The 16,814-nt window shown below is 64.8% G+C and overlaps 1 protein-coding gene across 3 annotated transcripts in view; it reads left to right on the top strand.

Moving 5' to 3' along the window:
* LOC117654096 (GATA-binding factor 2) overlaps positions 1-16,814 on the top strand; it is a 61,851-nt gene that overhangs the window by 32,748 nt on the left and 12,289 nt on the right. For 2 of the 3 annotated variants that reach the window (XM_034400276.1, XM_034400274.1), the window contains exon 4: positions 12,223-12,366. In XM_034400276.1, coding sequence (XP_034256167.1) covers positions 12,223-12,366 — 144 coding nt within the window. The remainder of the gene's footprint in view (positions 1-12,222; positions 12,367-16,814) is intronic. The other variant, XM_034400275.1, reaches the window with a different exon arrangement.

Genomic DNA, 16,814 nt, shown 5'->3' with positions numbered 1-16,814 from the left:
GCGCTGTGCGGGGGACGACGCCCTTCTGTCTGCCTGTCTGTTTGTCTCATTAGTCTGCGATAAGTGGTACTGTATGACAGAGCTGCAGCGCGCTTTTCAAAGTTCCCATCGTCGTCCTGCTCCTCCTCGTCATCGAGGTGCCTCCCGCAGTGGTCACTCCCAGCCCATTTCCGCTCCGGGGCCTGCCTGCCGGCCTGCCTGCTCGGGGCTCTCGGTCAGCATGCGGCCGGCGGGCAGACGGTCACGTAGCCTCTGTTTGCCGGGATAATGGTGATAAAGCACCAATCACGCGATACACACTGTAACTCACACAGACGCACTCACACACACGCACGACTGGCTCGTCAATGAGCTGGCCGTGCTGGCTGGGAGTGTACGCCGAGGAGGGCGTCCTCCTGGCTGCACGGGTCGCTTTCGTCGTCGTTTCTCGGAATCGGGACCGCGATGCCCCCCAAGCCCCCTCCTCCTCATCTCTCTTGTCCTGCAGCTGGACGCCGAGCTGGGCGTAACTTGGACCTCTTGGTTCCTTTGGCCCTGTGGTCCCTTGGGCCCTGCGGTTCCTTGCGGCTCGCTGCGACTCTCGCCCGCCACCTCGAGGAGCGTGCTGCACCCAGCCGACGGGCAGGCAGACTCTCCCGCCAAAAAGTGTCTGAATGCGCGCCAAATTGTCTGGCGTCTGGATGAGAAATGTGTCATTACGCTGCTTCAGTCTAGCTGGCTGGCTCTGGCGCGAGGAGAGACCGCGGGAGAGCCCTTCCAGGAACCCCTTCCAGGAACCCCTTCCCTTACTCCAATCGGACTGGCTGTCGATCGCAGCGTGCCCTGCCAGTGCCCTGCAGTGCCCTGCCCTGCCCGCTTGGGAACTGGATGACTCAACAGCGGCGTCATTCTGTGATCTAGCCGGCTGGCTGTGCGGGCTGTGCGGGCCGCGCGGCCCGGGCCAATCATTAGCCAATATTGTTGTGTGTGTGAGTGAGCGGCAATCAGGCGTTCGTTAACAGGAATATAGATCACGCGGAACAAGCGCGGCCCCTGGCGGCGCGTTGGGAAAGGCAGCAAGCGGTGGAATTCGTCATTGACACCGCCAGCACCAGTGTCCTCAAGGACCTCAAGGAGCCGCGGGCGGGGGGAGGGGGAAAGGACGAACACGACAGGCTCGGCATGGCTTACGCTTGTTGCCCAGTACGTTTATTTACTGCAGGCAGGCCGGTGTAGCCGCGCTGCAGTGCTGCAGTGCTACGGCCGCGCCATATGCACACGACCATTGTCGACGACGTGGTCTTGCGCGCGGCCTCGGCCACCAGGCCCTGCCCGGCCTTGCCCGCCAAATTTAAATCAATCGCGGGTGACGCGCGGCGCGCACTAGTTGAAGGGGCGGGGGACGTTTTACTGCTCGGCCTTTCTGTTTTTTTCGTGTGTGGAATGGCTTTACGAGCGGTGCTGCTTGGTGACGGCACTGATACCGGCCTTTGATTCCGCGTGTTGCTCTGGAGCGCGCCGCGCGCCGCTCCACACATGATTCACAGCCGTGTCCGCCGCTATCAGCAGACGCGCCCCGTCTCTCTCGCACTCCAAGGGCCCGGCCAGTGCGGCGGAGACGGCGGCGGACTGTTCGGAGTGAGTGTACCGCACCGCGTCGCACCGCGTCGCACCGCGTCGCAGCGGCAGCCTTGTCCTTGGGTGCCGCGCCGCGCACACAGGAGATGCTCGGTGTATTTCATCGACGGGACGGCGACTGCCGCGCTGCCGCCGCGCTGCTGCAGCCTGCGGGTCACGACGACGGTGTACATCGCCAGCGCGCCTGCGCCTTGACGCGCACCGGTGTACGCGCAAGGACTGCCCGGTGTAGCGTTCCCGACAAAAGCGGCGGAGAATTGAACGCCCGAGGGCGTCGGGAAGCCGAGCCGCCGACACGTCGCGCATGCACGCCGCGCCACTTGCACTATGTGTTGGAAAGTAAATTGAAACATTTCGAAATGGATTTAAAATAGACATGCACTTTGTCTTTGAAAAACAAATCTCCAAGTAAAAAGAAGGCAGTGTCCCAGCGGAAAGAGCAAGTTCTGCAAAGCCCCGCAACCTGATGTACGTACTGCACGGCGCCGCCCCGCCCCGCCCGGCCCCGCCGTGCCTCGCGCTTCACGCATTATGAAGCATTATTATCTTAACTAGCGGATACGTTCTTGTTTGCTCGGCGAGCTGCTCGGCGGGGCTGGGGCTCCCCGGGCGAAAGTAAGCAGAGTTACCTGTGCCTTGCGCCGCCTGCGCCTGGAGCCTCGCGGCGAGGGCTGCCTGGGCTGCCCGGCAGGTACGGCAGGTCTAGCCTACGGTACCCGCTGATTCAGGATCTCCCTAATGACATGCTAATGATATGAGCCTCTAGTTATTCTTTTTCGCTGATATGTATTTAATGCGCACGCTGCATTCGCGCGTAGTCGCGCCAAGTCAATTGGTCATTGAATTACGTATTCTAATTTTGGGGCGAGACAAGCTGCTCGCGCCGCGGCGTCCCCGGGGGCGGGGCGGGGCGGGCGCGCGGAATGCGGCTAGGGTGGCCGCCGCGGTGTGGGGGCGTCGACGGCGTGCTTGGCGGAAGCCGCCCCTCGTCGCGAGCCCCGCGCCCCACCCCGCCCCTCCGCGTTGTCACCCACTTTGCTGACGAGCAGCACGCTGACGAGGAGCACGAGGTGGGCGGGCCCGGCCAAGCCCGGCCTAGGCCTGGAGGGTCACCCGCCGCGCCCCGCCGCGCCCTTCACCCTGGCTGGGCGCACCGCCGCCGCACCGCGCCGACTCGTGTTTATTTTCCAGCTCCAAGGATTCCTGATTATGATAATCGATTCAAAATTATAGCCTACGAGGAGGCAGGCCTTACGTAATCTGTCGAATGAATCGAGTCGAGTTTCTGCGCGATCCGGGCGAAGCAGGCGGAGCAAGCGAATCGGGGGCCGTCCGTAAAGGGCGCCTTGTCATTGACCCCGGCACCCCGACGGGACCTTGTCGGGGGCCTCGACGGCCTGCTGCAGGCTGCTGCAGGCGGCCGGTCGCGCGCCGTACCGCCGCACCGCCCGCCATGCCTATTGTTTGTTTTGTTTTAATTTGCTTTCTCGGCCCGCATTATATGTACGGCATCGCGGGCGGCGCGGCCTGGAATGCACTAATATGTCGACGGGGGGGTCCCCGGCGTCCCTGCGGCCTGCAGCCTGCAGTCGCCGGCGTCAGGCAGAGCGCCGCGCCACTGCATACCGCTGTCGCATTGTGTGCGAGCGCGCTCGCGGGAGTTTTCACGTTTCGGTTTCCGGGTCTCTGAGTGTCGTGGGTTCGAGAACCGGCGGCGGTGATGCGGATTTGGTGCGACGTCGAGGAAGTCTGCAACAACGCCGGGCGCGGGTCCCGCCGGGTCCCGCAGCGCGCGCGTCCCGTGAGACCCGGCGACGGCGCTGCGTCCGGGACGAACTGGCGGTGTGAAGTGAAACAGCCTGGCCCGGTGGCCGCGTGCCCGACAGTGTGGGCGCGCTCCGTTCGGACGCGGCCAGAGCGAGGCCTCCGTGGCCCGGGGCCATGTGTGTGTCGGTGTGAGCGAGTGGCGCGCGTCCGTGTGTGTGTGTGTGTGTTGGTGCGCGAGTGTGTTGCTAGCAGAATTAATTGGCGTATTAAGGTTAGATGTCATTATGGGCGTCTCAGGCGATTCACGCGCGCGGCATAAACATGTATGCGAAATGTGTGTGTGTGTGTCTGTGTTTGTGTGAGAGCGTACCGGCCTGCATCCGCATGGGTGAGTGTGTGTGTGCGTGTGTGTGTGAGCGTGTGTGCGCTCAAACGGATACGCCCTACTCAAACGAGTGTCTTAAAATGTTTTTATGGACAGGTGGGCAAGCCGCTGCATGTTGGCGAAGCCAGCTACACGGTTTGGGTCCACGTGTAGAGCGCGGTGCGGCGCAGCCCGGTGCTGGCGGCAGGTGTATCGCTTGTACTGCAAACCGCCGCGATACTCCGCGCGCGTCCTCCTCTCTCCCTCTCTCCCTCTTCGGGCCGTCGGCCCCGTCATCCGAGTCGGTTTTCGGTCGGCGATACCCCGCGCGCGAGCCCCCGCCGCCGCTCCACCGCGGTTCTTCGGTCTTTCCCGGCAGCCTTGCCTCCGCGTGTCGCCCCGCCCCGCCCCGCCCGAGCCCGTTCATGTGTAAATTGAATACAGTGGGGCCTAAAAGAGCTGTCTGGCACGGCGGGCAGCGACGCCAGCCTGGCTGGCCGCGCCGCGGAAGCGACCACTCTGTCACCGAGGTTGCCGCGCGAGCGCGGCGGGGCGCGGCGGGGCGTTCCGTTTCCGTACGCGGGTCACGTGTGGTACCGGACCGTCTTCATCCTCGCCGAGCACAAGGCCCCCGTGACGCACGCGTGAGCCGCGCGCGCGTGCCGGCGTCGCTATTTTCTCCGCCGGGGATTGCACTGGCTGCACTGGCACTAACAGCACTGGCTGCATTACCATGTTTATAGTCCATGTCAAATTGGCGGCGCCGCACTGCTTGGTGTGCAAAACGCGGCGGGCCTGACCACGCGTGGCGCTGCGCTGTGCTGCGCGCGGCCGGCGGGGCGCCGGGAGGGTAGGCAGCCACGCGGTGCACCTCTGCTCGACGGGCAGGCCCACGCCGCAGGCGCTCTGCCGCGTCTGCGCTCCCAGAGCCCTTGACTCGCCGCCGCCGTGCCGCGCTGGTTTTCCCTGCTACGCTTCTTTACATAGTGTCACGTTCTCAATGAGTCATCGAAAAATAATAAAGAAGCTGTGTGCTGCCGTCGACTTGGCGCAGAGCAGGCACAGCCCCAGCGCCCCTCCCACACGGAGCACAGCGTCAGGCTGGCTGCATCCTCAGAAGCCGAGGCGGGGACCGAGGGGAGGCGGGGGCTCAGTCAGTCACCTCACAAAGGTCCCCAATAAAATATTCATCGCCTATTATGTGGGGCCGGGGCAAGCCGGGGCAGGCCGGGGGCCGCGCGGTGGGGCCGTGGGGCCCCACTTCCAGCGCCTGGAGGCGATGCAGGCTGCTGGAAGCTGGCTGGAAGCTGGGCGTGCTCCAGCGGTACAGTTCGTGTCAAGAGGAGCAGGCCGTGGGCGCGAAGGGGCCGGCCTGGCCGGGCCGACTGGAGCGCGCCGCTGTGACAGTGTCATGAGCCCCGTCTTGGTGGCGGAGGGACGCGCGCCGCTTCTGCACACACACACACACACACACACACACTCACACGCTCACTGGCGGTGGCGCGGCGTCCGGCAGCCAGTCCGCGGCCCCGCGGCTTCGCGGCCAAAGCGGCAGGCTGAAGCGACGCGATGGCCAGATAAGCTAATTCGATAATGCGGTGTATTACATAAAGGCCGTAATGCCCGAATGTAAACACGCGGACTGTCATATCAGATGCACGGACGCATATTTCAAGAGCGATCTCGCCCCCGATACGGCGAGCCAAGCAAAGCCAAGCAGGAGCCAACCGCGGCGACTTGGCCAGGCCTTGGCCAGCCACTGCTATTGCTCCTCTATAAGCGACGATCCGTTCGGCGGGGCGGGGTGCCGCGGGCATGCCCGGGAGCCAAGGGGCGCGGTGCCATCCGCAGTGCCGTCCGGCCGGCCGCCTGATGATTCACCACCTCGTCGGCGCGCAGCCACACTGGCCACCGCCACGCCGCGCTAGGCTACTCGATGACACACCGTCCTACTGCCTACCTTCAGGGCGCTATTGACGGCAGCCCGGAGCGTGGGCGTCGCCGGTGTTTTGTTGGCGTCCTCCGGGGTGCATGTTCATAAGGCCGGAGCCGCGGCTCGGACAGGTGCGAGAGGGAGCCGGTGGCAGCGCGGCGCGGCGGCGGTGCGAGAGAGACGGGGCGCGGCGGGGGAGGGAGAGGGGCATGCGGGCAGATTGGAAGGGGAGGGGCGAGGGGGCAGTCGTCCCATGATTTACACTGTGTTCGAGCAGCGCGGCTGTAGCCGGGCTGTAGCAACATGGCCGCTGTGCCGCTGTGCTGTGTGTGCTTCCAGGGTGTCGAAAGGCGATGGAAAGTGTGTTGTGTCCGTGTCCGTGTGTTTGTGTGTGTGTGCCCCCATATCGCGACGTAGGGACTTCCGTTGAAGCTGCCGCAGCGCGCCACGCCCCCGGGCCCCGCTGCGGCGCGCTGCGCTGCGGGGGTGGCGGATGGCCGGCAGTCAGCGCGTCGCATCGCGTCGCATCGCGTTGCATTCCGAGGCGCGAGGCCCGAAGCGCGAACACGGCGGAGCGGGTTGTTTTGTCGACGACAACTTTTTCTCCTCTTTGACTGTTTGTGTCTGGCTGGCTGTGGCTGGCTGTGGCTCGAGGCGCGGCGTTTCGGCACGACACTCTCATAAACGGCGCGCTTTAGGCCCGCGTAAATCACAGCGCTGTCTTTCTCTCGCTCGCCCCGCCCCGCCCCCTTTCCGCCGCCCTACGCACGGCGTGGAGGCGCGGCGTCGTGGCCGGTGGCGGTGTACGCCTCGCCGCGCCTTGCCCCGCCTCGCGCTGCCGCCCGGCAAACGACGGGTGTGACGAATGCAAACTACGTCGCCGGGGAAAATGGAGGAATGCCCGCGTCGACGGCCACGTCGTCGGCCTCGCCGTCGGCCTCCTCTTCTCCGCCAGCTCGAAGAAGGCGCCCCGAGGCATGAGGCGCGGTTTTTGCTTTTGGCGCCAAAACGGCCATTAGGGCGGTTAGCGCGTCGTGGAGGTCGGCGGTGTCGCGGCCCTGAACCGCCCCGGGCCAAAGAAACTCAAATCGGCCGCGCCGCTCTTCTCGCTGCGCTCCCGTTTCTTTCCGGCGCCCCGCCTGGCCGCGCGGCCCCGCACTGTACTACTGCTCCGAGATTGGACGGCGCGATATGGATTCGCTCCTCCCCTCCCCTTCCCCCTCTTTTCCATCTTCCTTCCGTCAGCGGCTCGCGGCGACACTGTAGTGTCCCACTCGGCTGCAGTGGCTCCTCACGCATGCTGTGCCGAAAATGCGTCGCTGCTGCATATGAATTTCAGACACTCACACTCAGAGAGAGAGAGAGAGAGAGAGAGAGAGAGAGAGAGAGAGAGAGAGAGAGAGAGAGAGAGAGAGAGAGAGAGAGAGAGAGAGAGAGAGAGAGAGAGTTGGAGGGGGAAGGGGAAAAGACGCGGCGCGCAGGTTTTGTGCCGCTCTTCCTATCGGAATACAAGATCAGTGGAGGGCACCTCGGCAGCATCCACTCCACTCCGCGGCTGGCGTGGAAGTCCGCGGGACGGCTGGACTAGTGTGTGTGTGTGTGTGTGCGTGTGTGTGTGGACGATGGACGCGCGGGCAGGGCCTGGCGGGGCCCTGGCAGGGCCGACGTCTTTGTCACCCGGGGCCATAAGCACCTCGGCCGACACCTGCGACGCGTCACTGGAAAAATAAAAAGTCCTTCGCGCGCGCGGAGAGAGGAAAAGGAGAGAAATGTGAGCCGAGTGGGCCGTTCTCTCTCTCTCTCCGCGGCCCTGCTGACCCGCTGGTGCCCGCTGGCCGCGGTTATCGACGGGCCAGGCCGCCTAATCTGACTTTGATCGATCATTTATTATTATAAATGTGTGAGGCTGTGCGTTGGGTTCACGTGGCCTGGTGCGCTCTCGCCGCTCTCGCCGCTCTCGCACGTGACGTCGCCGTGACGTGGGGGTCCGCGCGGCACGCTGGCGAGCGCCCCGCCCCGCCGGACGACTTGACGCGCCAAACGGGAGAAAAGGGTAAAAATAAAACGGAAATTTAATTCAGGCGGTTTGCATTCGCCAAGCCAGCCAGCAGCAGGGAATGGCGTCCACGCTGAAATGGCCACTTTCTGTCTGTTTCTCGGTGTGTTCGATACAAGGCGCGTCTCGACGCGGTGGCCTGGGATGCAAACACGCTGCGGGGAGAGAGAGAGAGAGAGAGAGAGAGAGAGAGAGAGAGAGAGAGAAGAGAGAGAGAGAGAGAGAGAGGAGGGAACTTGATGGTGGTGGCAGAGTCCGTGAGACAAAAGCTCCTGAATAAGCAAATAGCTCCGGGGACTCGAATAAATCAAGCTTGCTTCGTAAGGCGAGGTAAGGCGAGCTAAAGGCACACACACACACATGTGCACTCACACAGCAACAGCTGCACAGGCGCTCGGCACAGGCCACGGTTTCGTATTGGCCGATTGACCATTATTTCCGCGTTGCGTGCCATCACATCACAGCCCTGGTTGCATCGCATTGCATTGTGGGTGCCGTCCGTGTGTGTGTGTGTGTGTGTGCGTGTGTGTCCGCGCTTGCCTCCGATCCGTCCTCGCCGTCGGCCGCGGCGTGGCCCGCAACGGACGGCCGACTGATTTGAGGCGGGTGATTTATTTTGTGGCCGCGGGAGGGCGCTGCGTTCGCCGCACCGTGCCGCGCTCAGGTGTCGCCGTGTGCGTTCCACCGCGTCAGCTTGGAGGAGGCCCGGACGCCGACGTGCAGCTGCCGAGCCGTCTGACAGTGCTGCAAGTGTCTGTTTTCTGTTTTCCCTTTTCTCGGCGGTGATTGTCGTTTTCGGCCGTGATCCCCGCGACGACCCCGCAGCGCCGCAGTGTCGCCGTGTTCGAGGCCCCCGCACTGCAAGTCCGCGGACCGCGCCGCCGCCTCGGGTCACGGCAGGGCACGGCAGGGCACGCCAGGGCTGGTGTAGGTCAGGCAGCGAGCAACAGCCTCGCAGCGGTAGCGCGCTGGTACAGCGCACTGCTGTTGCAACTGGTGGTTTGCACGTGTGTTGACGTTGCACACGTAGCCCGTCGTCGAGCAGCGCGGTACCGCGAGGGTCACCGCCAAGGGTTTTTGCTTTCACTCACTCGGCCCGGCCGTTTTGGCGTTTTGGTCGTTTTTCGAAGTCGGCCGTCCGCGGTGGGGTCCGCGGTGGCGTTCTCACGGATGGCCACCAATGGCACTGCACCGCGGCGCTGCACTGGGCTGCGCGCTGCGCGGCCGGCGGGCTGGCTGCCAGTTAGCGTCAGCGTCCCAGAGCGAGCGACGTCGTGAGCGATCGCCCCGGCTTGGCTTGGCCGCGCTACCGACGACTACCCGCCAAAAAAGGAAGGCACGCCGCGAAAATGGTGGCGGCGCCGCGAAATACAGTGGGAGAGGTCGCCGACCCCGCCGTGCAGTGCAGCAGGCTCTCTCTCTCGCACGCATGGGCCGCTCCATAGGGGTGCGAGAGAGACCGAGCGACGAAAACGACTCAGTCGTCTGGCGGCGCTAGGCCCGCTAGGCGGCACCCTGGGGGAAATCCTCGCGGCGATGACGGCCACTTGCAGGCGGCCTCCCCTGCGGCACGGCCGGGCACGGCACGGCAAGGGAATCACGGTGTGAGTGAAGGGGACTCTGACTGGTGGAGGGCGCAGCACGGCGCAGCGCGCGGCAGGTCTCGCCTTCTCGAGAAAAGTGTCTCGCTCGAGTCCCCTTTGTCCACCTCGGCCACTCTTTCCTTCACGGTGGCCCTTTCCTGGGCGTCAATCAAGGTGAGAGGGAGGCGAGGGCGGCGCGGCCCGCGAGTGCGAGAGAGAGAGAGAGAGAGAGACGCCGCATGGAATCGCAGCCTGCGCAGTAAAGCAGCCACTCCGGGATGCACGAGCGAGATGCTGCCACCGAGATGCTGGTCGCAGTGTCACACGCATCTATCCGCGTGTCTTCCCGCCCCGCCCCGCCCCGGATACATGCTGTTATCAGTGGCCATTCAATTACTGGACCTTTTGGCCGCGACGCTCGCTGCGCCCCGCCGGAGGGCGGCATGCCGAGGGTCGATGACTGCACCGCGGGGCTGCGGCCCGGCCGCTGGCTGGGGCCGCTGGCTGGGGCCGCGGGGCGGATGGGGGCGTGGCGCGGCGCGGCGGACGCCCTGCCAGTGTGCCTTGCCACGGCACCGCCACGGCACCGCCACCCCTCTCCCACTCACTGTGTGATTTCGGACGGAGCGTCGCGACGCCGCGACTGGCGCCATCTAGCGGCCGCGCCGCCAAGCTGCCTGCGCCCCACCAGGCCGCCACCGCGCGCGGCCTCTCTCTCTCTCTCTCTCTCCCCCTCCCTCTCTCTCTTTCCCCTATCGCTCTCCAATTGTGCCCAGCGTCTCTTTCTCACACGCAATTTTATTGATAGCAAGTGCCCTCGCTATCGCGCTACATCGCGCCGCCCCCTCGCATCATCTCCGCGTCTTGGTTCTCTCTCCGTGGATTCCTCCGCTCTGCGCGCGCTACGGCGCACTGCGCGTCGACGCCACGCCACGCCGACCCGTCCGAGGACCGATTCAGCGCGTTCTTTTTCTTGGACGGGTTTTGCGATTATGACTCGGTTTCGCAGTGCCGACGACGCCGTGGTCGCTGAAACAGCGCGCTCTCGCCGCGGCGGCGGAACTCGGAACTGTGAAGAAGCGGCGGAAAGGGAAGAAAACTTGGCAAACACGCGGCGTGGCGGGGCGTGGCGTGTCGGGGCGGGCCGGCCACCCCCGCCTCGCCCTTCCCAGGCCCTCTCCCCTCGCACGCGCCCTCCCTCCACCCCTCTTATCTGCACCTCTCAGCGCGCCGCGGCGGTCGCAACTTGACACAGTGAACGATGGTCCTCGGTTTGTGTGCGATTTTATCTCCGCCCTTTCCATTTTTCTCGTCCCTTATTTACTGGGGCGACTCGGAGGACTGGGGCTATACAGCGGACGTGCCCCGCCTGCGTATTGATGCCGGGATGCGGAGCCTGCGGAGGGTGTAGTGGACGGGCCGAGCCGGGCCAGCCTCCTGACCTCATCATGTTGCCGCACAAAGCGGCGTCGCGCCGTTGTTTTAAGTACATGTGTTCGAGAGAGAGAGAGAGAGAGAGAGAGAGAGAGAGAGAGAGAGAGAGAGAGAGAGAGAGACGCGCGTGCACGTTGCAGTTGCGGAACGCCCCCGCGCTGCGATACGCGATCGTTTTGTCGAGTTTCGCGAGCCTTGTTCGCGGCCCCCTCGGCGTGCCTCTTCGGCGTGCCTTGGGCGGCGCGAACTCGCGAACGAACACCTCGATGACCCCCTTCCCTTCATATTTCATGCGGCGAGCCGAGCCGCGGCGCTGCGCGTCTCGGCCGTGCGCGCGCTTTGATTGGAAACCAACGGATCCTTTTAATTGGTTCCGAGGCTGGAAGCTGCTGCAGCAGGCGGGGCGGCGGCGGCCCGCGCGCTGGAGCTGGACAAGCTGGCCTGCTCGGCGGCCTTGGCGTCGTCCGTCCGCTTCCGTCGCTCCTCGGGTCCCAAGGGGCCAAGGGGTCACGCGTTTGGTCACGGACTTGCCCCGGGCGTGCGTCCCGAGCGTCCCGCTCCATGACAAGCTGGTCGTCAAGCTTGGGCCGGGGCGGGGCACCGGGGGGCTGAGTGATCGGGGACCTCGGGGTCCGTCTGTCGCGCTGCCTGGCGCTGCCGTCCGTGTTTACATCGGCAGTGCCGCGGCCGGTGCAGCGGCCAGCCAAGGTTCCCAGGCTGGGATGAGTCAGAGCTTATTAATACCGAAGGGGAAAAGGGGGGGGGGGGCAGCCTACCGGGTGAAGGCTATCGATACTGTTTAATTCGGTTCACATCGTCGTCTGATTAAAAACGCTGGAAAAAAAAGGAAGGAAGGAAGGAGGCGTAGAAACTCGTGAAGTGGCTTGTACTGCGCTGTTAATAAGCACGCCTGTGCTAATTAGAAAAGTAATGGCGCAGCGGCAAAATCGGGCTAAGTGACTCGGGGCGCGCGCGAAGCCAAGCAGCGCCAAGCAGCCAATCTGGCGGACGCTCAGACTCGGGTTCGAACACCAGCCTCTCAAGGGCCCTTTTCTGCTAGAGTGCGCATCGGCAGGTGAGTCACCTGGTTGGGCCAGGGAGCTTCTGCTGCTGCTGCGCCGGGGATTGTGTGCTACAGTTCGACGGGGCGTGGCTGGACGGGCGCGGGCGGGCAGCCAGTGTCGTATACAAGGCGGTGGCTGTGATTACACTTTTAAACACGGACTAGTCTGGCGCACCCACCCACCGGGCGGCGGTCCGGCGGCGCGACCTAACGCGTTCGGCTGACACCTCCAATCAGACTCCGATTAGAAGACAGGAAGTGATTAGGGCTGCAGCAGCCGGCCGGGCCGGCCGGGACACTCCCCGGGATGAGTAACGCCCATACGGCGAGCGCGCTCTTGTTGTTGTTGTTGATGGTTGTGTGCCTACGGTGCCCAGGTGTGATATCTGTGTGTTTTCCGTGCTGTCCCAACAGTCACTGCAGTCGGCGGCGCGCCGGGCGGGCACGTCGTGCGCCAACTGCAAGACCACCACGACGACGCTGTGGCGCCGGAACCAGAACGGCGAGCCCGTGTGCAACGCCTGCGGCCTCTACTACAAGCTGCATAATGTGAGTATCTCGTCATCTGCTGCCTACTTTTTAGTTCTCGTTGGGGCGGAATAAAAAGCGGGGACGTTGGTGGCGCGCCAAATGGCGGCCGGTCGTCAGCAAAACGGGGGGAGGGAGAGAAGCATGCGAGTTTTCGTTTTTTCGCGCATGAGGGGAACACAGAGGTCGGGTAAAATAAGCTCGGCTCTGTTTCCAATGGTCGTTGTCGCGCCGAGAATGCGGAAACTTATTGAAAATGGGACGGGATGGTCGCCGAACCGAACCGGGCGGCCAGACTGCAGCAGTCTGGGGTCAGCGCCCTCCGTGCCTTGTCGCCCAGTGGACACTGTCCGCCGCGCCACCGGTCTCCGCCTTGGCCAGCACAGCGAGCACAGCCGGGTGCGGCCGGGGGATTTGCAGCGTCGGGGCCCTGCAGGCCTGGAGGGAGGGTTGGCGATGATGTGGAAGTAGTGAGTCCTCCCTCGCTGCCGGACTTGAGCCCCCCGGTGGCGGAGCGCGCCGAGCCGAGCGCACCGAGCCGAGCGCACCGAGCGCAGCCGGGCCGAGCCGCGGGGCGGTGGGGTGCCGAGCCGAGCCGGGCCGGGCGCGTCTTCCGGAATACATAGCCTTTCGGCCCCGCACTGGCCCGCACTGTCCTGCAGCCTGAGGCTCATCCAGAAGTGATTGCTCACACTTGATTGGAGCCGCTCCCCTCGTGGACTTCGTGGACCTCCTCGGACCTCGTGGCGCCAAAACAAATGCGGCACGGTCGAGCGGCTCGGCGGCCGGCTCCTTGGCGTCCTGGCCTGCCTGCCGGACGGGCCCTCGGACGGGCCGGACGCCGGGGGTGGAGTGGAGCAGAGCGGAGTGAGATCCTCTCTTTCCCCGGTTTGTCCTCATTGCACGCATGTCTCCTGAATCCATTAGTGTGTGTTCAAGCGCGCCCCGGTTCCTCCCTTTTTTGCGACATTTCCGGGCTCTAAGCCGTAATCGCCGTGCTCCCGGACCCCGCCCGGCGGTTATTCGAAATCGGCGCCGTTTTCGCGCGCTTTCCTTGCATGGCCGAGCACGGCGGCACGGCGCTACTGTTTTACGAGACCTGGAAATTTGCTTTCTCCTTTCGGAGGGACAGAAGATTGGGCTTCTGCCGATGGCTATCTTTACGAGCCGCCCTCCAGCTGGCCCTGCTCGGCCCTTCGGATCACGAGAAAGCCCTTCGGCGTGAATAACCGTCCTTCATAGAGCCGCCCGGCCCGAGCACGTTCCTCCTGGCCGACCCCGCGGACCCCGTGATCCAGGCCAAAAAAACGGGCCGCCCGTGCGAGGCAGCGCCAAAGGGCTGTGCCCGTGGACCCCGCCATGGCCAATGCCCGCGCGAGTAGGAACCCCTTCGGTGCACCTGTTACGATGCACGGCTTGCCACGTCTCGGCGGTCGCAATGCGACTCCGTTTTGTCAGTGTGCCGCGTGGCGCGGTAAAAGACGGCGCCGCCGAGCACCGCTCGGGCTTTGGTGGATTTGGAAGTGCTCGTCTCCGCCACCGCAGCCGCTCAGTGCAGGGCCGCGTGGCGTCTGGTTCTCATTCTCGGCCGCGTCTTTGTCTTTGTGTCATGTTTGTTCATTACGTCCCGTTACCGTGAGCCTACGTGAGGCGTGCGTGTGACTGTGTGTGTGCGCTGGCGCGTGTGGGGCCTACCTGCCGCCCTACGTGCTGGGGAGGTGAAAGGACGTGCCCAGGACGGCCTGGCCACAGGCCTCGGCCGGCCGACGCCGACGGACACCGGGCCGCATTTTTTCGCCGCCTGCCGCCGCCAGTGACTAAGACGGCCCTGCCGGCGGCGCCACGTCGCCGTCGTCCTCTCGCCGGCTGCCTGCTCGGTCTGGCTGGCCGGCCGGGCCTGCATCCCCCAAATCCCATAATGCCTACAGTGCGGAGAAGAAAGCCCCGAGAGGTTCCGCCTGGCCGGAGAGCACCAGGACCAGGGCGCCATGGGAACGCGGCACAACGCGGCCCGGGCTCGACAAACAGCCAAACTCCCTAATCTTGATGGACCCCATTGAGCATGCAATGCAGGCCGTGCAGGCCGTGCAAGGGCCACAGTATAGCAAAACGCTTTTGTCGCAACGAGCGCACCGCGGCAAGGGAAGGAACCAGGAGGACCGGCAGAGGGGGGTTGACAGGGATGCCCGCGTCACAAAGGCCGGCGACAAGCAGGCCAAGCAGGGGGCGCGGCCTTTTAAACGCGAGCACAAAAGTAGTATCGATTACCGGGCCAATGATACAGTTTATTTTGATTCGACGACGATCGAATGGCGGGGAGCCCAGCCGAGCGGAGGACTTCCGTCCCGCCGCAAAGCGCGTCGAGCGCAGCGGCCCGCGAGGACAGGACGACCTGGCCGTCGTGCTGTCCTTCTCGCACTCAGGGCGGAAGCGGGCGCGGCGGATTTGCAAGCTTAGACCAACGGTCGAGGACCGCGTCAGTCAGTGTGTGCGTGTCTGTGTGTCGCCGGCTGGCGCGTATCACGGCAGCCCGTCAGTGGCGGGTATCACACGCGTCCGGGACGCCCCCGCCCGGCCAGAGCAGAGCGGGGCAGAGCGGCTACCCGATACGCCTGTCAGCGGGCCGCCCGGCGAACACAGCTGGCTGGAGCGGCGGCAGCCCCCACGGCCCCCGTGGCCCCCACAGCCCCTGCCGGATGGCGGCGGCGTGCCAATGAGCACCGCGATTTAGCAGGCGGAGGCCGCGTGCCGCCGCAGCATGCCGCAGCATCGCACCGCGACTTTCTCTGTGCGGCGAGGCGCGGCACGGGCGAGGCGCGGCGCAGGCCGCCCGATCGACTCTCTGCTCCCCATTCAGGTGCCATTATGGAACGTATGTCCTCTGGCGGGGTGCCAAGGGGACTGACTCGGTCGTAACGATGCCCACACAGTGTGGCGCACACCAGAGGAGACCAGAGGGAGGCTGGCTGCTGCGCTGCTACCGGTGTTGGCCGTAACGCCGTACGCACTGCATATACTACAGCGCAGCGTGCGAAGCGCTTCGCGCTGCCTTGCAGGTTTGAATCTTTTTCCGAACGGTTGGCTCTTCTGGGAAATGACCGCGGCCCCACCCCGCCCGGCCGGGTCATGAATTTGCCTCGCCACCCTTTATAGTGCGCTGGCGAGGACAGGACACACACACACACTCGAGACACCCCACGGCTCGCTAAAGTAACTTACTCAAACTCTGACGCGACGCTCGATTGTCGGGTCCGGGCCCCCTGGGTGCAGTCTGGGTGCCCTCGGGAGCCCCCCGAGTGCGGTGGGTGCACTGTGGAGTCCCTGTGGGTGCGTCCTGAGAAGTGTTTTTATACCCCAGCCATTGTGCAGCATGCGGCCCTCCGCCCCACCTCGCGCACCTTGGTGCCTTGGCTGCAGCCCAGGTGACACTGTGACACTCTACCCGAACTCGAGGACCCCGTCGTCCCCGCGGGGCCCCGTCCCCTCCGCCTCTATCTATTTCGTTGCGTTATTTTTTGGAGCTGCGGGTCTTTTATCACGTTCCAAGTTGGCGTGGGGCCTCTACGGTTGGCATTGTTGCGCGTTTATTATAACATAAATCTTTTGGTCGCTTAAAAGAGAGCGAGCTTGGGGAAGGGTCGAGTGGGGTGTGCGGACTTCTTGTTGTGATGTGTGTCGCCAGGAGCCCGATGAGGTACTCTCGAAGAAGGCCCTCTTCTGCCCCCCAACCCCCCCCCCCCCTCTCTCTCCGGGCCATCCATCAGGCTCCTGCATTCGCTAATGACCTAATTAATTCCGAGTCGTCTCGCCTCGGCCGGGGCTTGGCCGGGGCTTGGCCGGGGCGTCATCTGGGCTGCATCCGACGGGGAAGGATCGCGGTTTGGTAGCCGTCGCGCCGTCGTCGCGCCGTCGTCGCCCCCTCGAGGTCCCCGTAGTCTGCCCCCGCGGCCGTGGGGCCGTGGGCTTGGTGCGGCCGTGGGGGCCGCCTTGGGGCCGCCCAGCGCGCCCAGGCTGCGGGGACCCGCGCGGCAGGAAGGCGCCGGGGCAGTGGCGGGCCCATTTACCCCGAACAGTGGCGGCGCTGTGTGCGGCAGGACGCGCCGGGACGCGGCCAGCAGCCACACTCACTCCGTCCCTCTCGCACTCATGGGGCGTTCCTTGTGGGCGCGAGAGAGACAGACGGACGAAAACGACTCAGTCTGCTGCGTGCTGGGCGTGCGTCTCGGAGCGTGGCGCAAAGCTCGGTTAGACTCTGGCGGAGCGTGAGCCCAGTCGTCGTCGTCGCCGTCGTCAGCGCGCGCGGGGGACTCGCCGAGCTCCCCGACGACGCGAGAAGCGGCCGTCATGTCATCGCCCCGTTCGCGCGGTTCGCCTGATCCGATTTGGCGGTGACTGATGTGAAGCCCACCTGAGCCGGACCCGGCCGGCCCGGCCTCCAGCCGCGCGCGTGCGGTTTTCAGTGGAATCCA

Source organism: Thrips palmi, unplaced genomic scaffold (assembly GCF_012932325.1).
Source record: "Thrips palmi isolate BJ-2018 unplaced genomic scaffold, TpBJ-2018v1 HiC_scaffold_10, whole genome shotgun sequence".
In the NCBI taxonomy this organism is placed as follows: Eukaryota; Metazoa; Arthropoda; class Insecta; order Thysanoptera; family Thripidae; genus Thrips; species Thrips palmi.
The sequence above is the reverse complement of the archived record's forward strand: the minus strand, read 5'-3'. Positions and strand labels throughout refer to the sequence as shown.